The 27,297-nt window shown below is 56.9% G+C and overlaps 1 protein-coding gene across 2 annotated transcripts in view; it reads left to right on the plus strand.

The window, feature by feature from the left end:
- Positions 1–27,297, plus strand: part of LRPPRC (leucine rich pentatricopeptide repeat containing) — a 65,786-nt gene that overhangs the window by 33,392 nt on the left and 5,097 nt on the right. For both annotated transcript variants that reach the window (XM_029071601.1, XM_029071602.1), the window contains exons 19-33: positions 287–331; positions 695–808; positions 1,549–1,679; positions 3,524–3,609; positions 5,114–5,321; positions 12,924–13,048; positions 13,320–13,426; positions 15,992–16,060; positions 16,875–16,965; positions 19,062–19,204; positions 19,399–19,519; positions 21,758–21,884; positions 23,881–23,969; positions 25,711–25,915; positions 27,051–27,190. In XM_029071601.1, coding sequence (XP_028927434.1) covers positions 287–331; positions 695–808; positions 1,549–1,679; positions 3,524–3,609; positions 5,114–5,321; positions 12,924–13,048; positions 13,320–13,426; positions 15,992–16,060; positions 16,875–16,965; positions 19,062–19,204; positions 19,399–19,519; positions 21,758–21,884; positions 23,881–23,969; positions 25,711–25,915; positions 27,051–27,190 — 1,801 coding nt within the window. The remainder of the gene's footprint in view (positions 1–286; positions 332–694; positions 809–1,548; positions 1,680–3,523; positions 3,610–5,113; positions 5,322–12,923; positions 13,049–13,319; positions 13,427–15,991; positions 16,061–16,874; positions 16,966–19,061; positions 19,205–19,398; positions 19,520–21,757; positions 21,885–23,880; positions 23,970–25,710; positions 25,916–27,050; positions 27,191–27,297) is intronic.

Below are 27,297 nucleotides of genomic sequence, written 5' to 3' on the forward strand. Positions count from 1 at the left end.
GGAACGCTTCCTCATGTTCATTCGTCCTCTGGAAACTGCGGCTCCAATTTGAATCGCGACCATTTTCATCTTGCCTCCCATTGGGCTCTGGAAACTCTGTCGGAAAATGCATCACCCTCCGCCCCCCCCAACCCCCCCCGCAACCCGGGAAACAGAAGTGGCTTTGGCTTTCAGCTGCGGTGGGGGGGTGGGGGGCCGCGGCAGCGCAGAACTGGCGTCGGTCTCGGATCCGCGGGCCCGGGCGGTCTGACGTCCTGTTTTTTTCTCCGCTGTGTTTCACTTTTAGGACGTGGCCTTGTTGATTGACAGAGAGCAGCTAGATTTGAGAAAAGTAAGTAGACCTGCGAGCGCATTTTCTGTCTACTCTGCCTCGGAGATGGGAGTGCATCTGTCGGCCCGGAAATACACTCGGCAGTAATCTCCTCGTGCTACTTCTAAACGGTTTCCGTTCGGCAGCGGTTCGTCGGAAAGGGGTCCCTGGGGGCGGGCTGGGGGGGCGGCCGAGGAGGTCCGGCGTCGGAAGGCAGCGGAGGAACGTATGCGGCGCCCCGCCTCGGCATGGCTGTCGAGGTCTGAAGCGCCCCCGTTTTCCGGGGCCCCGGTGCCCTGAGATGGGCTGGGTGGAAGGGAGGCAGAGAGCATTCAACTTCTCCTCAAGGCCCACCACTTCTCTTCCTCCGCGACGTTCCCTTAGCGTATGCCATTCAAGTCAGCGAGTCTGGAGGAGGAGCTGGAGAGCCTGAAGGCCGAAAAGCAGCCTATCGGGGACGTTCTGAAACGACTCATCTTGGCGCTCTGCGCGGAAGAGGTAACCGGAGCCGCGCGCGCGTTCGCCGGCGGCGGAGCCCCTGCCCCTTTGGGAGAGCGGAGGTCTGGCCTCACCCCGCCCCCCACCTCCATTTCCCAATACAGCGGGGTTAATGGCCATAAATCAAGCCCGACTGCCAAATGCAATTAAAGGAAGAGGTGAACTCATTCGTTACACCTTGAATGGCATGTTTTGGGGTTGCGGAAGTTTGTTTACGATCATCTGCAAAGTGAATGATCGCAGCAGCTGTGATGGCTTTATCACACATGCCAAATGTCCTTTCAAGCCATGGCTCTGGGCTCTTCTATCTAGATTGTCAAGCAACTGATATGTGCGGGAGTCATTTGCAAGTCAAATATCACCCGACTGCTAATGCGGGGATTGAAATTCCATTTTGCCGCTGGAGCAAATCTCGTTCCGAGATAAAGGGCTAGGGGAGCAGGCGGTGGGAGGGGACACCGGGCGGGGCACCTGGGCCGTGGGGCGGTGCGGGGGGGGGGGGGGAGTCGGCACCGATCCGTCTCGCCCCGGGGCCCCATCGTCCCAGATCCCGGCACGGCACCGGCCCGACTTCGGCAGCCGGGCAGCCTGGAGCGGCTTCTGCCGGCGGGGGAATGTCTGGGCCCGGAGCAGGTTTATGCCGAGCCGTAGCACCGCTTCGAGAAGGCGGGCACCGGGGTGGGAGCCGGTGGCGGCGGCCTTCGACCGACGCCACCGCGGCCTTCTGTCCCCATCTCTAGGATATGGAGAAAGCCCTCGACGTGAAGGCCAAGTACGAGGCGGACATGGCCGTCGGGGGCTACGCGGCCTTGATTAACCTTTGCTGTCGACACGACAACGCCGCCGGCGCGCTGAGCCTGAAACAAGACGTGTGAGTCCGGCCGCCCGGGTCCGGGCCGAGGGGCACGGGGACCTGGCCCGGGCTGGGAGAACCTCGCATTCAAGATTTCCCCCCTCTTCCTTTTCGCTTCGCCGCGCAAGGCCTGCCTGGAGTGGGTTTTGGGCAGCAGTGGCGGTGGTACGCGTGGGGATGTGTCTGTTTTCGGTTGTTACTCCTGGATCCAAATTCGATTCCTTTCCCGATGGCCACAAGGTGCCCGGTCTGACCAGGAGGCTGGGCCTGCTCAGCGCCGGGCAGACATCAGGGCTTCTCCTCTGGCTGTGGCAAAAACGGGCCACGGTGCCTCGGTTGGCCGAGGTTGCCCCCCGCACAACGGGTGCAGTGTCGCTGGGTACCTCGCTTACTCAGCCGTGCCCATTTTTGTCTCCATTTCCTTCCTCTATATTTCCCGCCCTCCGAATATCTCCTTGGCAAACTTCTCTCCAAAAGTCACACGTCAGTCACTCGGTTGCTTTTATTCGTTCGTTCATTCCGTCGTATTTATTGAGCGCTGTGTGCAAAGCACTGTACTGAGCGCTTAGGAGGATACAATGCAACAACAGTCACATTCCCCGCCCACATCGAGCTCACCTTTACCTTGTACAGAGCCCTGAACTAAACCCTTGGGAGAGGACGGTACGTTAGAGTCGGTGGGCCCGATCCCTGCCTTCCGGGAGGTGACAGTCTAGACAGTCTGGGGAACATTCGGGTCGAGGGGCCGATGGGGTGAATAAGCATCAGTTTGGGCGTCTCCAAGGTCTCCAGCGGCAACAGCAGCCCTCTCCGTGTCCCTGTAGCACGGGCAAGCTGTTTACCCTGCCTCATGGGAGGTCGAGGCTCCCTGGTGCCGATCAGACTGTGCGCCAGTCAAAGGGCAGAGTACTTTCTCTGTTACCAATTTGTACGTTCCGAGCACTTAGTACAGTGCTCTGCACATAGCGCTCAATAAATACTATTGAATGAATAAGAGAGCCTCAGACTCTCACGGGACTCCGTTCGGTTCCCGTTGGGCTCGTGGGACGGATGCTAGGTAGCTGGGCTTTTTTCAGGGGTGGGGCGGCATGTACCTTCTGAGCCCGCCAGGCGCCTCGGGAGGAGCACGGACTCAGAGAGAAGCGGCGTGGCCCGGTGGCCAGAGCCCGGGCCCGGGAGTCGGAAGGACCTGGGTTCTAATCCCGGCTCCGCCAGGTGTCTGTCAGGTGACCTTGGGCAAGTCGCTTCACTTCTCTGGGCCTCAGTTACCTCATCTGTAAAATGGGGATCGAGTCTCAGCCTTGTGTGGGACAGGGACTGTGTCCAACCTGATTAGCTTTTATCGATTCCAGCACTTAGTACAGTGCCTGGCACATTGTAAGCACCTAACAAATGCCACCATTATTATTTTAGCTATCATCATTATTAGCCATCCCCGTGGTGGCCATTCTGTGCCCCTGTGCCTCCCCCGGTGAGCATCTGGGTCCCATGCCCATCTCCGAGCCTGCTCCTCAGTGGCGTCCGCGAGGACTTGGGATGTTGGGGAGAATGGGCTCCCTCGTTTGACTCCACGCCGGGCATCCTGGGTTTCGGGCTCGAAGGTGGCGATCCCGTAGGGGTTCTGCAACGACGACCCTACCCCTGCCGCGTAAGGTTGGCCTGCCCCGTGAAGTGCTGCCCGTAGGCCGGGCCCAGACACGGTCACCCGTCCCCGTGTCCCTGGGGCTGGGACCCGTTCGGGGGGCGAGGGAGACCGCGAGGCACGGGGGTCTGCCTGACCGGCTTGTCCGGACCCCCCCCCCGGGTGGGTGCCCCGTCGATGCCCGTCTGGGCCTCATCTTTCCCTTCTCCTTCCTTTCCAGAGACCGGATGGATCCCACCGTCGTCCTGGACACCAGCAAGTACGTGGCGCTGGTCAAAGTCTTGGCCAAGCACAGCCAGCTGCAGGGTGAGCCGGCTTCTTTCGTTGTCTATTTTGCTATATGATAAAGGGATCTTGCACCTAGAATAAAAATGTGAGTTGATATTAATGGTATATCATGTCCTGCAAAGTGCTGGAACATTTTGCATACAAATTTGCATGTGAATTCAACCAGAGACGGTTGGACAGTGCAGGCCATTAGTTCTAATGGATTGGCAAGCTTGTCATTTACATTTGCACAGCTCACTGGCTTTTGCCTTTCTGCAGCTCGTTTTTATTAGCACTGCTGTTTGGATTGAGTTTGAAGATCATGACTTATGGCACAGATTGAGGCTGTGCCCAGACTAATGGCTTTGTTTTGGCTTAAGAAGCTCTGAAGGCTGAACGGAAAACCTAGAAACATAACCTCTGCGGAGTCCGGAGACTCCGGCGGTGATTTGGGGGGGAACTTCTGGGGAAGATCATGGGTGTTCTAAAGGCACGATTTCTCCCCACTCCATCCGACCCCCTCGGGTTTCTGTTTATATTTGTTCGGGTGGGCGGGGAGGGATGAGGAGTCGAGCCAACGGTCCGCGGGATTTGATTGACGGACTGAAGGCGGTGCGGCCGTTTAAGGTGGCTGACTCGCCAGGGTTTCCGGGAAGCCACCTCCCCGAGGGCCGTGATGGCCTCATCCCTTTGGCGGTGGACGCGCTTGGGCTAACGGCCCATCCCGAGCCCGGGACTGGGGTCGGGGGGTGTCCCCGAGCTCCCGGCGGGGAGCCGGTCCGGGGAGCGCAGCTGTAGTTTCCGGGGGCTGCCCCCCGCACCTCCCCAAGAGGCTTCGAGGTGGGAACGGGGGCCCCCTTTTCTAGGAGGCCCTCGAACCCCCCAGGACCGGTGGTTCCAGGACTCCTCCCGCCCCTCCCGCTCTTCACACGTAAAGCAACCGTGCCGGTCGGACAGCGAGGCCCAACGTTAGGACGGGGAGCTCATTCCCTAGACGGAAATGTTTGTTTCTGCTTTCCTAATGAAGCTTAATGAACCTAATGTTTTAACACGCCGCCTCTCGGAAAGCTCTCATTGGCTCCGCTGGGCTAATTAGTATCGGCACAGCAAACAGGCCCTATCGGTATCAGACCATTAGCGTGGCTGTATGTACAGTGTAAACACATCTTTATTATCTGGCCTGGTGACAAGCCATCTGCCGAAGAAACAATGGCGCGATTTAGCAGATGTTAGCGCCCAGTGGTAAAAGCATCCATTTAGGGGCTCGCGCGGCCCGGTCGACCGCCCGTGCGGGGTGATGCGGAGGAAAGCGGGGCCCGGTCCCCGGCTCTAATTTGCAGTCCAAGTTGCCGGGAAATGATAAAACCAGGCTATTGTGGATTTATAATTGTAGTCTCGTTTGGAAATGCAAGTAGTAATTAACTTGAAATCGGCATTATACAGCGGAGTTTACATTCCCGCTGCCTTTGAAATGCCATTTTAATAGCGGTTTGTTTTCCCTCGGCGAAATTACCTAAGGGTCTTTTGTGTTGCTCCACCGCAGACGCGATTAACATTCTGAAGGAGATGAAAGAGAAGGATGTGCTTATCAAAGACACCACAGTCACATCCTTCTTCCACATTCTGAACGGGGCCGCCCTGCGAGGGGACGCGGAGACCGTGAAAGAGTTGCATGAAGCCATCCTGCAGCTGGGGCTGGCGAAGCCAACTACCAGCCTCTGTTCCCCCCTGGTCACAGTCCACCTCGAAAAGTAAGTCGAGCCCGTCCAAGTGCGTGCCGGGATCTCCGGGGGTCTTCGTGGTGGCGGGGTGACGTTGAGGGGCCGGGCTGCCCCCGCCCTCCCCGCCTTCGCCGACCCCCGATGCTGCCCTTCGCCGGGAGAACTCGGGTTCTGGGCCCAGAGATGTGGGGAACCGAGGCCTGAGCTCCGCTTCGCCTCCATGTCCCGTGGTTCCCAGCAGCTGCCCGAGGGCAAGGTGTGAAAAGGGGGTGTTCTGCTGAGTTGGCCAGGGTGGGCTTCCCGGGCTGGGCCCCTGTCGAATGGTGGAAGCCAGAAATGGCGGCTCCATCGCCGAAGAGTGCGTCTCCGCACCTTCCGCTTCCCTCGGGAAGATGATGTTCTCCGCATTGAATTTTCCCAGGATACTCTGCCTGGGATGTGTTTCTCACTTTGTATTTCCTTCAAGAAATGTAGTTTCTCTTGGGGACCTCCTCTCCTTCATTCTCGAGCCAGATGGCACTGGCTCAGATTTAATTTTTCTCCCCTTACTTGTCCTTCAAGCGAGATTTGGCTTTGACGATTCCTCCCCGGTCATGGGATCGCAAGGTAGTCAAACTTGAGCAGGAATTCCCAGATATCTAGTTCAACGTCAAACAGTGATAGTCTGAGGAGTTTCCATGGTGGAGTAACTTGAACTGTGGCACGCTGGGCAGACGTCAATAAACCGAGTTGGAGATGAGCGGAGTTTGGCGGCCTTTTTCTGGCTGCGTCTTGAAATCCGCCTTGGGTAGTGGAGGCTCCGACATACCCCTTCCCCTCCTCCCCGTACTGTGCTGGATGTTTCCTACGAGTAGGACCCTGCTCTACCTCAGTGCCATGAATCGAACCGCGGGAAAAGCACCTGGCTCTGGAACCGAAAGCCTGCCAGTCTCCCGGCTCCCTCCCGACCTGCCTTCCCCGGTGGATGTGCTGGGTCGGATGTAAAGTTAAGTCTTTCCGTAGATTTTTCCGAGCATTCAAGTCATTCCCGATGATGACTGCTCTCCTTCAGGAGCAACTTTCACCTGCCTGAAGGCGACTGGGCTGTCCCACACCCGCGTTTATTTTGACCTGTCAGAAGTTGACCGATGAGTTTCCTCTGACTCCTGCCTCCCTCCTGCAATACACTGATCCCCAGGGCCTCTCCCCTTTGGCGTCGTGACCCCCGCAAGCCTGCCAGGCCTTCCGCTGTCCAAGAGTCTGACCCCGGGTGTTACCCGGGCAGACTCTCCCAGGAAGAGACGGCAGGATCCGAGTACCGCCGTCCCTTTGTCAGGCCGCTTTGAAGCCCGATCTTCTGCTCCTTGGGCTCCTTGCTCTGCGTGCGTTTTCCCAACCGCGCTGATCGCCCCAGCGTCGGCCTCCCTTGCCGCAGCCTTGCTCCAACGGGGATCCTGCAGTTACGGCTTCTCCGGTGTACCGTTCCCCCAACGCTGCGGAGGGATTCCATTTGGGATTGGCGTTTGGGGGGATCAAGGGCAAGTTAGGCCCAGTGCCCAGAATTATCCTCCTCTGTTCCCGGGCCAGGAAGAGATGATTTAGTAGCGAGGACAGGTCGGCTTGGAGGGGAGAAAATGAAGGTGCACATGATCTGATACAGGGCCCTCTCCAGACTCGGTAGGTAGGGCTGGGACTCCACCTCACGCCCCCCCATAAAGTCTTCACTTAGTCTACTCCAGGTGGAGCGTCAGAGCGGATAGGAAAATCTGGGGAAGGAGCTAGTTTTTCCTGGCATCGCCATCGAACTCTGCACCCCCACATGCACCACCCACGCAAGGGACGGCTCAAGCCCGACTCTACCTACCAGAGCGGCCCGTTCCACCGGTCAGGCGTTCAGCGAGGGTGTCAGTCTGAGTTGGAGTCGCCTGCGAGGACCAGCCTGGTTGGCGGTTCCCGGTTCTGAAGATCTTTATTCTCTCCTCAACCTCCCGTCCACACCTCCGGGATGAGGAGGACGTTGGGAAGGCGGGGTATCCGGGGAAGACCAGTCATCTAAAATGGAAACTAGCTGTCAGCCCACTTTTTTCCCATTCCCGCTTGTCTGCCATGTGACTTTGGGCAAGTCACTTAACTTTTCTGTGCCTCAGTTACCTCATATGTAAAATGCAGTTGAGAATGTGAACCCCGTGCGGGACAGGGACTGTGTCCACCCTGATGATCTCGTATCTACCCCAGGGCTTAGAACGGTGCTTGACACGTAGTAAGCACTTAATAAATACCATCGTTATTATTCCCAAAGGCCCCGCAGCGCCCTTCCTCCCTCCCCAACCCATCCACGTCAGCTGGAGCTCAATTCCTTATGGCTGGATTCTGAATGTGGAAAGAGCTAAATGAGCCCCTTCTAAGTTTTGGATCTGGAAAGGTGTGGGGAGGAGGGAGCCCGGAAGATAGAAGCAGGGAAGGATTCCCTTTCCGATTCCTCTTCCTGCCGGGAGCCAAACCCAGCAGGCCAGGCACGGGGACAGTCCCACCGGGGACCCGAGTGTGCCCACGCCCTCCAGCTGAGGGTCCTGGGGAGAGAACTCGGCCCTGGGAATCAGCCAACCTGGGCTTTGTGCCATCCATGTGTGCTCCTGTGGGAGCCTGGGGTCTGCCCGCCTACCCTTATAATGTGCCGTGCTTTCTCTCCTCGCCTGTCAGAGTGCCGTCACCGCGGTCCGATCGTTTGCCGGCTGACACTTGGATGTGGTAACTTCCGGGAACTCTCCCGGGCCTCCATTTGCTCACAGCCCCCCCCGGACCCTCGGCCGCAGAGCCGTCCTGGGTTCCGCAGATCATTGGCTTCGGTAGCTGGCCCGGAAGTGTTAGATTATGGGACAGGAAGGTGTGGCGGGGGACAGGGTCCCACACCTCTTCGGCCGAGCAAAAATGTCTCTGGGACCTTCCACCGCTGCATAGAGAGCGAGGCTGGCCGTGGCATTTAACTAGTTGAAGATTTTCACAGGTTTTCGATTCTTTCGATTCAGAGGTTTATTAGCTGACACGGTCCGTACCGGGAGTCCATCGCGTTGTTTAACTGTGATCAGTTCCTCATCGGGAAGATCACAGAGGACCAAGCGGCTCTTCAATTCCGGATGACAAATTGTCGGAAGAATTTCCTAGAACTAGTTCTTTGGATGTGAAGTAGTAGTAAGCTCCTCGTGGGCAGGGATTGGTGGATCTACCCACTCTCTTGTATCCTGTACCTTGCCAAATGCTTATCGGAGTGCTCTGCACACAGGAAGTGCTCAGTGATCACCAATAGTAGCAGGAATATTTGCCATAGTAGCGACGCCCCCTAGTCGAAGTAAGAAGGCCTGGGTTCTAGTCCTGACTCTGCTACTCGTCTGCTGTGTGACCTTGGACAAGTCACTTCACTTGTCTTTGCCTCAGTTCCCTCATCTGCGAAATGGGGATTCAATTCCAGTTCCCCTTCCTATTTACTCTGTGAGCCCCGTGTGGGACCTGATTATCATGCGTCTACCCCGGCAGTTAGTTCGGTGCCGGACACGTAGTACGGGCTTAACAAAAATAATGTTTATGGAGCACCGGGAGAGAATAGACGAGGTACCTGTTCCTTTAGGGCCTTCGCGGTCCGATTACAAATTCAGGTCCCTGCGTGCAAGCCTGACTCTCTCCACGGGCTCACCCTGCGGTGGGCGGGGAAGGGCCTGCCTGGAGCAGGACTGCCTCCCCAGGAAGTCCCGAAGCCCGGCACCGGCCACGAGGGAGCTCACGCCACCCTTCCTTCAGCCCTCGGTGGATAATGGCCGATCTGCAACCCGGAGACCGGTTGGGTAAGCCAATTCGCTCCGTGGCACACGGTTCTAGATTACGTGCGGGGAAAATGCAAACCGGCAGGTCCCCGGCGAACGCCGCCTGTGGCCGGCTACGGCTGTCGCCTGACAATTAGACGGGCCCGATTTCCCGAGCTTGATGGCTAGGTTGTCCTAGCGATACGTACGATCCCGTCGGACACCGGGCCCTCCCCGCTGCCACCCTGGGTCGTTTTAGGCTTGGGCTACGTCAGGAGGGGCTGGTTCGCTGGCGACACATGAACGAAGCAGGTGCAGACCAGTGTGTGCAGGTGTCGTGGCAGTATGGGAAGGCCAGACCACGGCCCTCTGGCTCTCCGGTTCAGAGTAAGTCGAGGACCTCCATCTAACCCCCCTTGCTCGCCGGGCCTACCTGGGACCCCCCGTCTCTCCCCAACCATCCCCATAGGATCACGTGCCGTTTCACCGCTGTGCGGCCCCGGGAGTTCCCTCGGGTTACGGAGGACGGACCTCTTCGTGCCGTGTGGCCTCGGAAACGACATCCGACCCCCCCTCCGCCGACGGTCGCTCGATGGATTCGTCAAGCTCTTCCCGTGTGCGGGGCGCTGCCCGAGAGCCTGGGAGGGTTCCAGAGCGGGGCGGCCTCACCTGAACCCCGCCTTTCCGCCCACCGGGCCCTCGCTCCCCGGGGCCGGGCGATTGGGCGGGAGAATTAGGGCAGACCGGCTCCGTTGTCGCAATTAGGGATTTAGCCTCCTCGGCGCCGAGGGACAAAAGCCGACGGTCTGCCCTTCGGGGACGGGACGGCGATAAGATGATTTTTCGTCAAGGATCATCGGGTCGTAATTAAGTTACATTCATGGCTATTGCTTTCTGAAGGGTGATTGGGAAATGGCAGGCTTCATGCGCTCGGTCCGGACGGTGTTCGCCGGGGCCCTTTCTCCCTCTGTCAGAAAATCCCGTTGAGCCCGATAATGTAAATGTGGCATTTTATTCTGAACAAAAGAGCAGGGAAATGAGCTATCTTGTCTAATCATTCAGTTGTTTAACACCGACTCCCAGTTTAGACTCAATTGGCTGGAAAGCACTTGACGTGTGGAGTTAGTGCTGTTCGGAGCGCGTGTTTGAGTAAATTTTAAAGTAAGTGACAGCTAAATTGTACCTAGGGAAATTACAAAGCCTTCAACACAGTTAATTTTGGGGGGAGGATTAGTTGTAATTGCCACACCAGTCTCCTTCAAGGTCCCTCGTTTCAGCTGATGAGCAGAAAGAAACATCTAGGTCTTTCACGAGCCAGTTTGCTTAACAGAATAATTTTTGCAAAGCTGATTGTGCCATCCCCAATTGATTTCCCTCCACAGTAATATCTGCTTAAGATTTGCAGAGAGGGATTTGTTTTAAGAGTGGGGTTTTTTTTGGTTGGTTTTTTTTGTGTCTTTTCTCCCTTTGCCTTGCTCAGCCCCCTCCCCGGTGATTTCAGGTTGGAGAGCTTTTCAATCAGTAAACCCCTTAGGTAAATTGCCTCTTCACTAAAGCTTTATGCATAACGTGGCAGCACTTCATTCCAATTAAAATCAATATTTGGAGTCTTCTTTTTAGCGAGCAGCGGGGCCCTCAGGAGCAGGGAGCCGTTTCCCGCAAATGTGGGAGGGGGAGGGGGACGAGAGGTGGGGTGAGGTTCCAAGCTGCTTCCCTGAGATCGGTGAGTGCGGGGGCCATTTCAGCCCAAACGGGAGCAGGTTGGATTTTCCTCAGTCCGTGGAGGGGGACGTCTGTGTAGGGCGGGGCCCGGGGTTAAATCGAGGCCCTTGCCCTCCCACCGTGGCTTCACAGGACGGAAAAGTCCGGGCGGAACCGGGCTTCCTGGCAGCTGGCTTGAGCCGGAGCCGTCGTCCGGATGTCCTCACTGCGGAATCCCCGGGATCGCGGTGGGTTTCTGGGGAGCTCTTCGTATCGGCGCAGCTATTTTGTTGAGGGGCGCCTGAGGCTCAGGTGGTTGTCTTGGCCCGGATGAAGGTTCAGGGGGAGCAGAGCTGGATGTTCTGTGGCCTATTCAGCTGTTCCCCAAACCTCACGTCTGACGGACAGACGAACTTGTGCCTAGTTGTTAAAAAGAGCGTGGGGGACTAGTTTCTGAAGATGAGAGAGAAGCCAACCCGGCTGTCCAGAGCGGGGAGCACACGGCCACCCCTCTCCCCTCGCCATGGACTGGCCTGTTCCCCGCCCTCAGATACGGTGGAACTGGAGATGGGGCAGGTCCGACGGGCCCGAGACCCAGTAATCACCCGTTCTCGGATGACTGCCGAAACCGTGTCGTTCCTCCCCGCCCCCGACAGTTGTAGCTTCTGGGATCACCGCCGGCCCAGTGACTTTTGGCGGTCATCTTTGAGAGAGACGTGGTTCTGAGCGGGCCCAAGTTTCAGAACACGGATTCATTCCGGTGGCGGCTTCATAGGGGAACCTTCAGAGGTGCTATTCGCTGCGCAACCCCTAACCCCGCTTGCCGCTTTTTTTTTTTTTTTTTGGTCCCGTCTCCGTTTTCTTTCCCGCTCGCACGGTATAAGTATCTTCAGAAGCATACATTTAGAGACCCGAGCCTATTAATGTGTCTCTTTGATTGACACCCCAATTATTCACTCATTTATTGATAGCTTTGACCTAAAAACAGACACTTAAATGCTCCCGGAATAGAAGGGAGCGAATACCCCTCCACTCGGAAAACCGAGACGAAGAGCTGCATCCGTCGCCTAAAAATTAGCGTCTGTTGTGATCGAGGAGTCTCGAGTTCAGCGAATCGATATCAAGGTGTTAACTGAACTTGCCTCCGAAGGAAGCAAGGAGAAAATAGCGGGCCGCGGGCGGTAACTGCAGGAGCGGTTCCGCGTGACAGTGATCCAGCCTGCAACGTCTACTTTCAGTTTTGAAATTAACCTGTAATTTAGTCTTCACCCCAAATGACAAAAATTGAAATGCCTCCGTAGGGTGCCGGGGGATGCACCGTAAACAGGGCTCAGCCGGGGAGGCAGAGAGGAGCCCCAGCGAGTCGGGCTCCTTTTCACCGTGTCACTATTCCCGCGGCAAAATGATCGCTTCCCCCCGCACGCCTGTTGTACTTCTTAGCCCAATTGAAAATCCGAATCGAGCTAAAATAGTAATTCAGCCTGGGACAACATAAAATTTGTATAATGGACCGAAATGGCAGTGGTCTGACACTGAATCGGAAGTATTTAATGGACCTGGGCATCAGCTAGCATGGCAGTGTTTCCTTAGTTAAAGCCTGTTGCTCCTGGTGAATGTGTACGCTTTTGACCGTGTGGGTGCGTGTGCCTGTGTGTGTTTGCGCATGCCCTACGAGGCCTGAAAGATCTTTCTTCACCCCCTTCTAGGTGGTCTTGCTTCTCTTTCTGCTCCCAAGATCACCGACTTGCAGTTGGACCTAGTAACTCACTTGCCAGGGTAGGGTCTGCCTGCCCCTTGGAGGGCAAGGGGGAGAGACGTTTGGCAATGAGGCAGGGGGCCTTAGCGTCGGCCCCCGCCGGGCGTTCTCGTCCCAGTCCAGAACTCGGGCCCCATTGTCCCGCCTCCCTCTGGCCCAGCAGCCCGAGAGAAGAAATGCATCAAGATCCCGGGCAAGGTTCGGGACTGTTTCGACTGCCTCGTTCTGGACGTTTGTGTGTTTTTTTGGTCTGCCTCTGCCCTGTCCCCTTCTCCGGTGGGCAGGGAACATATCTGCTGACCATGGTGTACTCTCCCGAGCGCTTAGTACAGTGCTCTGCCCGTAGTAAACACTTGGCTAAATACTGACCGATTGACCGATCGCGATCTATCTCTCTTGGAGGAACGACCCCCAGGCCGCCCTGGAGGCCTCCATGGATTGCTACAAGAAGTACCACAAGATCCCCAGGATACACGACGTGCTCTGTCAGCTCATCGAAAAAGGAGAAGCCGACCTCATTCAGAAGGGTGAGCTGGGCGTGGGGGGACGGGAGGCTCTTTTGGGGGAACTCAGGGGGGCCGGGGGCGGGGACACAGACCGGGAACCCCTTTCTCGCGGTCGGAGCGATGACCCCTTGTGAGGAACTCGCCCCTTGGTCCGGTGCCGATGGGCAGAAGGCCGCCAGAGCCACCGCACGCAATCATCGCGGGGAGTCTGTCCGCCTCTGCCGTGTCCCTCTGGGGGCGGGCTGACGTGTGCTCTCCCCCCCCCCCCCCACCGCCACCGTCTCCACCACAGCCATGGAGTTTGTGAGCCAGGAGCAGGGAGAGATGTCCATGCTGTATGACCTCTTCTTCGCCTTCCTGCAGACCGGGAAGTACAAGGAGGCCCGCAAGGTGATCGAGGTAAGACCCTGACCCCGCCCTCTCTCTCTTCACTCGGCCCCGGAGGCTCATAAGGAGACCACTTTGGGGAGTGTTAACCTTTGCGTAGTCTGGTTAATAGAGTCGTGACCCCGTCCCGTCCTTGCCCTCCCGCCCCGCGGAAGAATGGGGGCCCGGTCAGCCGAGGCCTCGCTCGTGGGAAAGGAGGGGAGGTCGGGATGGTCTTTGAATTGGTTTCCTTCCTTGGTGGAATTCACCGTTTTGTGTCAAAATGATATTTGCATATTAACTCTTGGATTGTGGAACAATTAAATTAAACGGGCATTCCTGGGTGTAAAGTTGCTAATCCTCTTTGCCAAGGAATTCTTTGTTCTTAAAAGCACTGGAATTTAATTTGCAGTCCTGGCTCAGATTTATTTGTAATGCTTGTCTTCAAGTTAATCAGCCAAACAAGCGCGGTCTGCTTTGCGGCGGTTTGGCATTTAATTTAGCATTTCTTCTTTTTTTTAAGCACACCCCCCTCCCCTTGTGTAAGCAGCTTAGCGGAGTAGTAGGTGACAAAGTTAGTCGATTGCGGATTAGTATATTTTCTTTAGGCTTGATTGGAATTTTGCTTCCTGAAATTGATAAGTCAAAAGGGCAGCCGCAGAAACTGGCCATTCTGTGATTACTGGATTTCTGTGCCGTCTGCCAGTGGTTTGGGGATCGTGCAAAAGCCCCGCAAGATCGCAGCACCCCGGCCAGCAGGTCGCTGGCTTCCCATCTCCGTGGCCTGAGGTATAAGCAACAGAGAAAAGCCCCAGATGGATCCATCAGTGCTGTTTATTGAATGCTTACAATGGGCAGAGCACTCTACTAAGCGCTTGGGAGGGCACAGTACAACAGGATGAGCCGACGTGTTCCCTGCCCGTAATGAGCTTGCCGTCTAGAGGAAGCTTCTTGGGTGGCTTTCTTTTCCGATCAAAAATACCAATTTTTTTTTTTTTCCATTTTCATTTTGGGTGGATCTTTAGGTTTCAGAGCCACAATAAACCCCAAAAGTGTGTGCACAAAGTTATTACTCCCCCAATCTCCCATCACCCCGATAACCAAATTGTACTTTCCTGGGGTCCCCCTGCCTTTTCGACCCTGGCCTCGATTTGAGTGGAAACCCTCTCCCCCTCCTCGCTTTAGTTTTTCATCAGGGATAAACACAGCCCCAGGGGAGGAAGCGGCAGGTTGGATCGGGGAACGTGTCTTCTAACTCTGCTGTGTTGTGCTCTCCCAACCGCTTAGTACGTGCTCTGCACACAGTAAACACCTAGTCAGTCAATCAGATGTCATTGTTTGAACGATCTGGACAGCTTTTTCGGCAGGACCAGAGCCTCTAAGAGTCAGGAGGCCTTCCCCTGTCCCTGCTTAATCTCTGAACCCCTCTCTGCCAACTGCCATCTCAGCCTTCTGTTCCGCCTATGCTGTCGGGTTCCCCCCACCTCCATGAGAGCCGGCATCGCGTCTTCTGTGTGGTGCTAATTCTCCCAAGCGCTTGGTCCCGTGCTCACTCAGCCTGTTGAGGATGGGCCGGTGGACCGATCCTCAGTGCGGGTGAACGGTCCAACCGGCACAGCGGGTACTTTGCAGCTCTCGATTGGGGCGGCGTCTCCTGCCTCTGGGACGGCTCCCTCGAGCGCCCCGTGCCCAGAACCGCCGTGTCCTCTCCCCTCCTGGACCCAGCCCTCCTCCCCGGGGTCTTTCTCGACTCCTCGCCGTCTTTCGGTTCTCAATCTGGGTCCCGTGGCTTCTCCCCGGGTGTGCCGCGTCCAACCGTGCCCTCCAGAGGTCTGTACTGCCCTCAGATGCCCTTTCTCTGAGAGCTGCCCTGCCGCAGCCACCTCCGTTCCTCAGACGCCGCCGACGGCCTCCCACCTCCCTCCACTTCCAGCGTAAACCGTCCGGTCGGCTTCGAGGCTCTCCCCTCCGTCGTACATCTCGGTTGTTGTCCCCGGCCGCTCCTGTACTTCATTCCTCCGTACCCCACCTCCACCTCTTCCCTGGAACCCTTCTCCCCACCCAGAAAATAAGCCAGATGTGACCGTTCTCCCTGTCTTCCGTCGCACCCACCCCCGATCAAAGATTCCAAGCAGCCGGTGGCCCGGCTGCTGCTCCAGAAAGTCCTTCGTCATTATGGGGGCCTCGACACCGAGGAGGTGGGCGCGGAGCCTCTCCGGCCCCTCAGGCAGTGGTTGTCAGAGCCTCGAAAGCAGAGGTGGTGCGGCAGCGTGGCCTAGTGGACAGAGGACCTTCTAATCCCAGCTCCGCCGGTCGCCTACTGTGTGACCTTGAGCAAGTCAGTTAACTTTTCTGTGCCTCAGATCCCTTTTCTGTAAAATGGGGATTAATCGCCACTCCCTCTAACTTCGACTGCGAGCCCCAGGTGGGACAGGGACTGTGCAACCTGATTATCTTGTAACCACCCCAGTGCATAGAACAGTGCGTAGCACATAGTAAGCACTTAACAAATACCGTAATTATGATTATCATCATTATTGCACGGTTTGCATGGAGGCTAATTGTGATATGTTGCCGTCCGGTGGTTTGCTTTCTCAGACTCCAGGGATCAGAGCCCGCCCTGGACGGATTCAGTGGTTCTGCGAACGGTGCATTATCAATAACCAGGTTCGTGCGGGTTGGAGCGCGTGTTTCTGAGCAGCCTGCCTGTCTGGGCAGGAGCACGGGAGAGACCCCGGTGTCCGTGTAACCCTCCCCCCCACCCCCCAAAAGATCTTCCTCCACTGGCTGCTGCCGTTCCTCCCGGCCTCCCTAGGATGTTCACGTCCCCTTGGTCCCTTGGACCTGCATTATTCCTGGGGCCTTTTCCGTCACACTGGGGCCCTGCTCTCCTCCCCTCTTCCCCACCCCATCTTGGGCCTACGCTGTAGTCAGGGTGTGGCCTCGTGGAAAGAGGGTGGGCCTGGGCATCGGAGAATCTCCCGTCACCCGCCTGCCGTGTGACCCTGGGCAAGGCACTGAGCCTCTCTTAGCCTCGGTTTCTTCATCTCTCCAATGGGGGTTCGATACCCATCCTCCTTGCTCCTTAGACTGGGAGCTCCATGTGAGACGGGGCCTTTGTCCAACCCGATGGTCTTATCACTGCCTCAGCGCTTAGTAAGGGGCTCGGCATAGAGAAAGCGCTTGGCAAATATGACCATTTCATTATTGCCATCTAAGTGGTATCAGGGCTCAGGGAGCTAAGTAGTCTTGAGCGTTTCTTCTTGGGGCCCTAATAATAGTAATTGTGCCGTTAAAGCGCAGAAAGTGCCAAGCCCCGGTTCAGGTATGAGATAATCACATCAGTCGAGTAGCAAATATATGGGTGGGGAGTTACCTATTGCTTTTGGTGGCCTGTGCAAGGTCGCGTGCGGCCCGTGGTCCGGACAGGATGGTATTTGATCTCTTGCCCAGATGACGCTGTCACGTCCCTTTTCATCAGGTTGAGACCTTGGAGAAACTAGTGGAACTGACGAAGAACCTGTTCGAATGCGACAGAGATCAGATGTACTACTACATGCTAAAATTGTGCAGTAAGTACCCTGCCCGTGCAGCTGCCTTGATGCTTGACTGTTGGCCACCGTGGGATCTGTGATGCACCTGCCCCGTGACCCCTGAATGCTTTCTTCTTCAGTGTTGTCGGTCCAAGATCTTTTCGGGCAGATCTCTCCCCAAATGGCAGCATGCGTAAGCGTCTGTGGGGGGGGTGTGAGTGTGTTCCTTTGGCAGAGGAGGTAGGCTGGCCGCCTATTCATCTGTCAGAACCGGTGTGGCTTTGTGGGGATTGGACTTGTTTTTCTGTCCGAGGGTGCCTCCCCCAAGTCGTCAGCCCCCCCTACCCCCAGCTTAGCCGGCAGAGCCCCCAGGGACCCGGGTGGTCTACACCCTGGCACCGTGAAGCCCGGAGCAGACATGAGGCTCGTATTGCAGAGGAGGGTTTTCTTTTTACAGTAGTTAATCTCTAAGTGTATAAAGGTTCCGGGGTTTTGTTTTCTTTTGACCTTCTCATTTGTGGAGATGTTGAAAGAAAAGCTTTTGGCGGTGCCGGGTTTCTTTTCGCCGATCGATTCACCCGAGGGAGGATTTGAGTCTCCCAGAGAGGAGCGCCCCTTCCCACCCACTACCCATTCCTGTCCATTTGCTGACCGGGGTGCACAAACCCTCCTCTGTCTTTAGGCGGATATTCCGACCCGCCGGCTCTTCCCTGGGTCCTGGTGGAAAGCATCCTCAGCATCTGGGCCGATTCTCCCACTCAGGGCCGTGGACACGCCATCCTTTCCTCCTCCATGCAGGGATGACCCAGTTGTCTGGGGTGGGGGGGTCGGAGACTCCTCATGTCTCTATACCTCCCCGAAAAGAAAAAAATCTCCCCTTCAAGCCTGATCCCTTTACGACGCTTTCAGTGGGTTGACTGAGGGCGACCCAGTGGTTTCAAGTGGTGAATGGACTCGCCTGTGCACAGATCCATGCCATTTTGCTCACCGTCCCGAGTGTCGCCATCTAGAATAGAACGTGGCATGTGATGTCTGCGGTGAAGTATTGCTTTGGATGGATTCTGGAATTGACCTTCACTGTGGTCTCCTGTCAGGGAGGTGGCATATTTTGTATCCTGGGCAGACTTCCCCTAATCAGAAGTGACCAGGTCCAGACAGGAGGGAAGGCCCAGAAAACTATTTTTTTTTGCTCCTCTTCCATCCTGCTCATCCTCAACACACTCGCCCGTCTCGGAGGTCTTCAGACCCGAGATGTTCCCTGTCCTTTGCTGACTTCACCAATCTAGCGTCTCGATAATAAAAAGAGTGAGTCTGAAAAAAAATTAATCTCGTTTTGCCTCTTAGCAACAAGCCACCTTACCCTCCTCCAGCAGTTCCTCGTTCTGACAGGGTGTCTGCGGAGAGGAGAAATCTAAGGAGATCAAATTTTTCAAACTCTCAAACCGATTCTTCAGTCAACAAGAAAAGGCCCAGCTACTTGCCTGTGCTATGGCGTGACAAGCCTCACGGAGTGGGCCCTCCCCAATCCTTTCCCCCTATCCGTGGAAACCATGAGGGTGAAGTGTGTCCCTTGAGTCTGGTGGGGGCTGGCCCTGCCCCTTTCTCAACCGGCGCTGATGGTAAGGACCGGTTTTAGGGAGCAACTCGACTCCCACTGGCTGAGAAAACTGCCTGTTAGAAGCACCGGAAGCCAGAGCGCTAATGGAGTTTGAGGATACAGGTCGCAGGTCTAGCCAGGCTTTTCCCGCTTTCTCAGAAATGATCTACTTTTAACTTTTGCTCTCTTTCTCGTGTGTATGTGCACACATATACCCACACACACATACTTAGAGAAAACATACCAGTGTGATCTTTGTGCATCTTGCCCACCTCCTGTAGTTATTTTTCCAGGTAGTAGGTTTTAGGAAGCCGTGCCTCTTTGAAGTTTTGAATTGCGAACCTAAGACCGACTCAGCGATGCCCCGGGAGATTCTGGGTAGAGCTGGCACACGCGTCCCCTTGGCTCACACGGCGGTTCCCCAGAGGGCAGGGCTCCGGGTCCCAACACGATCGGCGGACGATTCCCGGCCCCTCCCTGGCCCCTGGTTTCCTACCGCCCCCCCGCCGTGACGACGGGCCCTCCTTTTGTGTTTCAGAGGAGAACGGAGACTGGCAGAGAGCCGACGCCGCGTGGAACAAGCTGCAGGAAGAAAATATCATTCCTCGGGAGAAAACGTTGAGGTTGCTGGCTGAAATCCTTCGAGATAGCAATCAGGAGGTTCCGTTTACAGTGCCCGAGGTAATTTGTGTCTCCCCACGCCACCCTGTCCCCCACCCCCGGGTCTCTGGTTTTCTCCAGACGGGCTGCCTTTTGCCATCGGAGATTAGCCTGGTTAGTCAGAAACAAGATCAGGGCCATCCGAGCCTGGAGCGTGGCTTACCGGGTTTTGGCTTTCCACCACCCCTTTTTAACCACATCCCTTTGTGTTGAAGTTGTGGCATGAAGACGTCAACGTCCCCAAGGCCCCCGCATTGGTGGAGTCCACTCTCTCACCACTAGAAAAGGACTTCCGGAAACGGATCCTGAACTCCTGCCAGAAGAATGGGAGCCCGGGTAAGCGGGGATGCGCCGCGTGTGGACGTGAGCCCGGGAGCCCCCCAGATCTTCCGGGGAGTCTGGCCCAGCTGGGTCAGATAGCAAACGGCCCAGCCAGGGCCCCGGTCTTTGGCCGGCAAGGTTTATTGCATCTCTCGGTTGCGGGAGCCCCTTTCCTCTCCTTTTCTCCTCCCAGCTCTGAGCTGGTAAGTCGCAGGGGGAGCGGAGCCTATGAGCGAGGGGCATCTTTACTCGGGTGCGCCACCTCGGAACCAAGGGGGCCGGGCGGGGTTCGGCTCCCTCCATCCTCCGTGCTGCTCAGGGAGAAGGGACGAGGGGAGGAAGGGCGTGAACCCTCCCCGACAAGGAAGGCCCGCTGTCTCTGTTCGGTGCCCGGCGGCAGCCACGCCACTCGGGCCAAGATTCAGATCACCCGCCGGCAGTCGGCAGCCTGTTTCCTTTTCCCTTTCCTCACTTGGTACGCCAGTTCCCCGTGGCAGGAGCTCTGGACCTGATGGCTCTGAAGGGGTTGATAGCTTTGTGAAAAATGACTTTTCAAGTATTGTGAAAGGTGTCTTGTTCAAACTAACGATAAAAAAATTAAATTGTCAACTTTATGTAAACACTGAAGGGTAATTTTGATGTGAATACAATAGGGTAGAGTACAGTGGGAAGTTTGTTTTGTAAGAAGACTTTTTTTTTTAACCCTTAGTATCTTCTCTCCTTGCGTCAGAGGAAGCGTTAGTCAAGAAAGCCACTGTCTGCCTGGATTTGGGGGGGGGTCCGTTTTCGTTGGGATTCTTAGGGTGTGGCATTCTGCTCCTTGGCTCCTCCAGTTTGCTCCCTGAAATTGGTGGGGTGGGGCATTTGGGTGGCTCCTGGACCGGGGACCGCCTCTGGGTAATTTGTGCCCATCGTTAGCGCTTCCGTCTCATTCGCTTGGCTCGGCTCATCGGTGTCCAGGCACACAGTGAACGCTCCTTAAATGCCATTGATCGATAGGCTGAAATGCGGCCTTGCACCCCTAACCAGAGAACCCCGTGCTGGGTGAGGCAGAGGGAAAGTGCAGAGACCGCTCTCTTGGCCCCCGGTGACACCAGCCCCCGGCTGGCCCTCAGCCATCCGGAACTTGGGAGACCAGCCTTTTCTACGAGTCGATGCCCCGCACCCTGAGCGTCGGCAACCCACCCGGCCCCGGGCCCTGCCGGACCAAGTGGTCGCTCTCTGTTCGTTCTGTCCCTGCCTACATTCCCGGAACGGGATTCCCAGGCGTCCCTCCCGAGGCTGGTGAGGTTGGGTGGGGTGACTCTCGACTCTCCCGCCTTGGATCATTCCCGACGTTCCCGTGCAGAACCCCGGCGTCCTCGTTCGGACCCCGCGGGATGTGCCGTTCCAGCTGAGCGAGGCGCGGCAGCCCCCACGGGCCCGGCCTCTAGCCTGGGGGACCGGGTCGTCTGGTGGATGGCTGCCAGCCTGACGGTTTTATTTCAGCCTGACTGAAAAGTGGGGTAGCCTCTTTTCATTCCCTGTCAGGTACTCTGAACACGTGAAATAAAACTCTTAATCAGTCGCACAGACGGAGCTTCGTTTACTAGTGCGGCCTGTATATTTGAAAACTATTTGGCTAAGACAGGACTTACGCAAAAGCATACAATTTGATCTCCCATTTTTGGAATTGCTGGCTATATTTGCTTAATATTATTGTGTTTTTCTCCAAACATTGTAACCCATCTCGGGGATTAGGGACTGCTTTGAAATTGGTTCACTTGCTCAGTTATGACCTGGAGGAGGGAGCAGCGGGCGCGCTTGCATGCGTACATGTGCGTCTGTGTGAGCTTCAAAAACACCCGCTCCTGATTTAAGTTCACAGAAGCAAACCCTCTGTCGTTGGGTATCGAGGCAGTCCGTCGGTGGTATGCCTCAGGCTCTCGTTGTGTGCAGAGCACCGTACCAAGCCCGTGGACAGTTAGACACAATCCCTGCCCTCTAAGAACTGTCAGTCTCGTGTTGGTGAACGGTGTTTTCCCCCTTGAAGGAGAATGCTGGAGCTAAAGCACCCTTTGCCGGAGTCCAGGTTTTCTCTCAAAGGTGGAGAGAAGGAAGAAAAGAGACGTGAACGTCTCTTCTCTGTTTCTCTTTGTGTTAGCAACGTGAATCCTGTTTTCTTGTGCCATTTGAGTGCAATCTGACATCTCAATTGTTACTGGTTTTTCTTCCCCCCCCCCCCCCCCCCCCCCCCCCGTCTTTTCACTGTAGAAGCATACAATATTTTCCTGGAAGCACAAAAGAAGAATATTGTGTTCGATGCAAGTACCTACTCAAGCCTTCTGAGAGCATTGCTGAGTGACGGTTGTCTGGAAGAATTCACGAAAGTGAGAAGCGTGTAAGTGTAGCTGCCCGGTCCGCGGGCAGGGTGGGTGGCGGAGGAACCCTCGGAATCCCCTCGGAATCATCTCTGCTCTCCCCTATCCATTCAATCCTATTTATTAAGCGCTTACTGTGTGCAGAGCTCCGTACCAAGAATACAACAGTACATAGCGACATTCCCTGCCCATGATGAAGCTCACAGTGTAGAATCTCCCATATGATCCCCGGTCACAGATGTGGGGAGAGTGGTGAATGGCTCTTCGGGGAGCCCATTTCCTGTGGCATCATGCGCGATCTCTATCTGGGCTCGTGGTTTTAAAACTCGCTCAGCTCCCCCCTCGGCAGCCTGGAGCTTATCGTGCGAACCCAGCTGAGAAGGACTCGGGTACGTGCCAGTGTCCATCTAGCCCCTTGGCTGGAATCGGAGGCCCGGGTGGCCCTCTGACATCACCGTCACGGGCCCACGCACCCTGGAAGCGATGGCTTCCCCTTGAGCCGTGGAGCCTCCGACCGGCTGCCGGCCCAGAGCCCAGGCTGGAGGGCGACCTGCGGCTGGGACCCTCTCAGCCACGGTTCCCATCCCGTCCCCCCTCCTCCGACTCTCCCATTCCTGAATTTGCTTTGGGGAGGTGAGTCCCGGAGCAGCGAGGTGGGGGAAAGCCTCCAGCTAGCGTGTCCTACCTGAACGGAGCCCGCCGGCAGGAATCTCTACCGGCTCTGGTTAGGCCGCCTCGACCCCACGGCCCCCCAGCTCCACTGGCCGGGACCACTCTCCCCACTCCAGTTGCGGACTCCGACCCTGGGACCTCGTGAGGATTGTAGGGTCATCTTCCCTAGCCCGGCCTGAGGGCCCGGCGAAGGAAACGTGGTGATTTTGGGCCGAGAGACGTTCCGTATTAGTGGATGACATCTATTTAATCAGCCCGAAGAGGGGAAGATTGGAGAAAGCAAATCCTTTGTTACATGTAATTTACGGTCTCCTGTGTGAGCTGGTGACTTAGGGGCTTTGGCAGATGGGTCAGGGGGAGAGGCGGGGAGCTGAGCAGCGGCCGCCTGGCGGGTGGGTGGGAATTAAGAGGATTGGCGGGGAGAGGGGGGTCCGTCGAGAGTCCCGGCCTCGGCTTGCCGGCGACGGCCAGCGCTGCCCGCTGGAAGTGACCGAACGCCCGGTCGGCTTGGGTGCCCCTGAGAGGATTTCTTTGGGATTGAGGAGAATGATTTAGCTACGCGAACCATCCCCCTCCCCCAACTCCCTCCCTGCCAATCCGCTTAGCTTGGGAACTTCCGGGAGGCGGTGGGCTGCTCAGTTGTCTGCCCAGGGTACCCTCGCGCTGTGGCGGGGTCGGGGGGTGGAGGGGAGGCCCCGGTTCTCTTCCCCTCTGGTTTAGTCGTCATCCGGACACGTGGGGCCGGAGGGGTCCCGGGGCCCCATGCCTCGTGGAGCCGGGGCTCCGCCGCTCCCACGTCCGGGGTCGGGGGTCTGAACGCCCGGGAGCGGCCCGGCGACGGGAGCGGAGAAGGGAATTTGGGAGGCGGGGGCGTCGGGTGCTCGCGATCCACCCGGGCTCTCGGCGGAAAGGGGCCACGCCGAGCGCGTCTGTCTGTTTCGTTTTTTTACGGTGCCGAGAAGAGCCGGGTTCGGGGTGGGGGCGCCGGGGTAGTCGAAAGGATCCGGCTTTAGATTCCCCCAGAAGAGTGCTGGGCACGTGCAGGCCTTTCAGTCATCTAATATGTCAGCGTTGAAGAATCCGAACCGATTGTTTAAAAAAAATCTTGTACTTTGTTTCTTTTGTTGCTCATTTCCAACTTTGTCATCTGTCAGAATGCACAAAAAAATTACCCTTCTATAACCATTGACAGGATAACACAAAAGCTGTCTCCAGGTCGATATTTTGCAGCAATATTTTTAACATACGAACAGTAGTTTTTATAATTTCACCTTGGTGCTCAACCGTTGATTATCGTATCAGAAGCATGTCAGTAATTCCTTTCTAAATGCCTGCTTCTTTTAGCGCCGAGACCCACATCGAGGGCTTCACGCTCAGCGGCGCTGCCAACAGTCTCCTCATCATAACGCAAGTTAGGCGGGATTATTTGAAAGGTATGTCACAATGCTTGACCTTTTCGTCACATTAATGCCTCTGCAGATTTTTCTTGTAACGCCCTTCGAATACTTGGATAAAGGAGTCCATTTAGCAAATTACCTGCTTATCAAGAGCCTTTTGTGGTAGCTGAGAGACGTAAATGACTGTACATGCATTTATAATACAGCTTGAATATGAATGTACTTGTCATTTGACCACTTAGCCCGGTTTCCGTTCCATTTAACACAAGATGGGTTTTCTTAAGATGAATCACAGCTCTTCAGACATGCAAAATTTGTGCTCCAGAACGAGAGAAAGTACAGGCTTTCAAGTGCGTTAAAATTCACAGCACAAGTCATTTTGCTTGGGAAATTAACATACTTTAAAGCATCTCAAACAATCTCCAGCAGTTGTTTCTCACATATTGTATTGGTTGTGTGCGATCGCAAATGAGTTAAATTGAGTGGTAAATGGGCACAAGTGTGCACTAAATAATTATAATATTGATTTTTGGGGGGGGCGGGGGGGATACTTAATCTAATACTTTTTTCCCTTTTTTTTAACCAGTCCCAGGCCCCGCCGGGAATGTGGCGTGCCGCGGGCGGGGGCGGCGGGAAGGCGGGGGGGGGCGGGGGGGGGGCTCTCGGGTCGCCCTCTGACCGGGAGAGGGCGGGTGAGGGGGCGGGGAGCTCCAGGGCACGGATACTTAGGCCAAGTGGGGCTTCTCCTCCCGGAATCCTTTCCCTTTCCACTGCCCCCGCAGGCCCCCGTCTTCACGGTGATGGTGACGCGGGCGTGGATCGAGCGCCGGATAGGTGTTCGACACCGCGCCGGGCCCTAGGACGGCGCTGCGCTATCCTCCGGTCGGACGTGGTCCCCGGCCCAGCCGGGGCATCGTGGTCCAAACGCGAGGGAGGAGGAAGGAAGAACTGTTTTGTCCCCGGTTTACCGAGGAGGAAACCGAGGCCCCAGCCGGTTAACCGACTTGGCCCAAGGCTCCGCGCCGGGCGGTGGGCCGGGTCCAGAACCCAGGTTTCCCAGCCCCCGGTCCTGCGCTCCTTCCACGAGGCCACGCCGCCTCCCCTGCTGAAAGCCTCCTATTCTGCCTCTTTCCATCACCATTTTGGAAACCAGTTTGCCCCCCGGGTCCTGGGTTCAGCCACCGACCATCCCATTCCCTCCCTCACCTTGTCTGACGGGGCCATAGGTCTCCCTGGCCGAGACCGTCTGAATCCGTCCCCTGGGTTCCGCCGTAAGATGGAGATGGAGACTTTGTCCCTCGCCACGTGAAGGTGGGAGGTGGTGGGTACCTTCACCGTTGGCCTGCCGATTGGCTCCTGACCCGTATACAGCCTGATGAAGCCTGCCCCGGCCCTTTCTCTGCGGGCTGAAACAAGATTGGCGGGCAGGGCGGGTTAGTGGTGAGAGCACAGGACTGGGAGCCGGGAGGCCTGAGTTTGAGTCCTGGCCCGTTAAGTGACCTTGGATAAGTCACTGAGCCTCCCCGGGCTCCCTCTCCGCACCAGGGAAATGGGGATGAGGTCTCTGCCCTCTGTCCCTCTTAGTCTGAGAATCCTGTGTGAGGCAGGGACTGGGTCCGTCCCGATGGCCTTCTTGTGCCCCGGGGCTAAGCATACAGCGCATCTCACGATGATCGGTATTGGGTTCTGCTGGATAATCTCGGGAGGGATCATGGAGTGGCAGGGGCGCGGAATCAGGGCGTGGTCGGCCCACATCCCGGGTTCCCCTTCCCTCCAGATGCCTTCGTCACCCTGAAGACCATGCTGGACCAGGAGCAGAGCCCTTCGCCGATGGCAGTCACACGCCTCATCCAGGCGCTGGCGACGAAGGGAGACGTGGAGGGCATCCAGACTGTGGAGAGGGCGGTACAGGGCTTCCTGGGCACCATCAAGCTCTCACACATGGTCTTCACCAATAACCTCGCCCTGGCACACATCAGGAAGTAAGTACCGTCCCACTTCAGGGTTCTGCCCGTCCGCCCTTCTCTCTGCTGGGTCGAGCTGGGGCCGGTCAAGAACGGCCGCCCCGCGAAGAGGGAAGAGTGGACGCCCCGTGGTTCCGGCGCGTTCCCGGCTGCCGCCGTGGCCCCAGTCCGGTCCCGGGAATCTGTCCGTGGACCGTACCCCGGGGCCCCTGGGAGGTTCGCTTGGTCCTTTACCTCGTCTCTCCCCGCACCCCAGCTCTCCCCCCAAATGTGCCCCGTTCTCCAAAATAACGACAGGTCCTCCGAGCCGGCCCCGGCGACAGTTAATGCAGGACGAATTCCGGCATTTCCACAGAAAGGCCTAACTCCACCCGCCAACCCCAGTCTGCGACGCCCTGGCCCCTGCGGCTGCCAGGCGGCGGACTGCGACGGGGAAGGGCGAGGATCAGATCACCACCTTCTCCCCCATGGGGTACCGGTGGCCTCGGGGTTACGTGTCCCCGGACTAACCCCCGCCCCCCAAGCGAATACTCACGCAGCAGACTTCCTTCAGACTCTGCCGTTTGCTCAGCGGGCATCCCCCGGTTCCTCCCGGTGCCCGGGCGGCCCCGCGGCGACCCGCTGCTCATGCCCAGCGCCGGCGTTCCCAGCACAGCAGTGGGCCGAGCCGGCGGCGGCGGGTCCCGGGTCCTCCGTACGAGCGGATCCAGAACCCGTCACTCTCCCGCAGCACCATAAGCAAAGCCCAGCGTCTTCAAGAAAATAACCGCTCCATTATAGATAAAAGAGCCACTTGGGTCCTCGACGGGCCCTCACCCACAGCCCGTCCCAGAGCTCCGGGACGTTCCGTTAGTCGGCACCTGTCGCGTTCCCTCCCCGCGAGGCCCCGGGTTATTGTCAGCGCTTGGGTCCCTTCCAGGAAGCAGTCGGGCTTCTGCGGGTGGCGAGGCGGGTGTTCCCCATTCAGCCGCGAGCGTGTTTCACTTTGTGCGGCTGCACTGCCTGCGTGAGAGCAGGGATCGGCACTTTTAATGGCGTGGCTGTGTGAAAGAAACATTAATAGACGCGGAGTGCGCTCGCCCCCGACTCCCCTCCAACCCCCGCCCGTTCGCATGGCATTTGCGACTCAGGCGGCGGATCTCATCTTCCGCAGCAACGATCTCGACTCCGCCGTCGAGAGCATCGAGAGCCTGTTTCACTCCGGCACCCTCAAGTCGGATTCGATGAGCTCCAGTTTGGCGTATTTGTTCCGGAAGGTGCTCGAGGACCAGCTGGAACCGGCCGTGGAGAGGCGTGAGTTTGAAGTGCCGCCCCGGGCGAAGCGGGGGGAGGAGACGGACCACCGACCGGAGGGACGCGCGGCTGGCATCCCTCCACCTCCCTCCGTCCCCCGTGACTCT

This window comes from Ornithorhynchus anatinus, chromosome 9 (assembly GCF_004115215.2).
Source record: "Ornithorhynchus anatinus isolate Pmale09 chromosome 9, mOrnAna1.pri.v4, whole genome shotgun sequence".
Taxonomy (NCBI): domain Eukaryota; kingdom Metazoa; phylum Chordata; class Mammalia; order Monotremata; family Ornithorhynchidae; genus Ornithorhynchus; species Ornithorhynchus anatinus.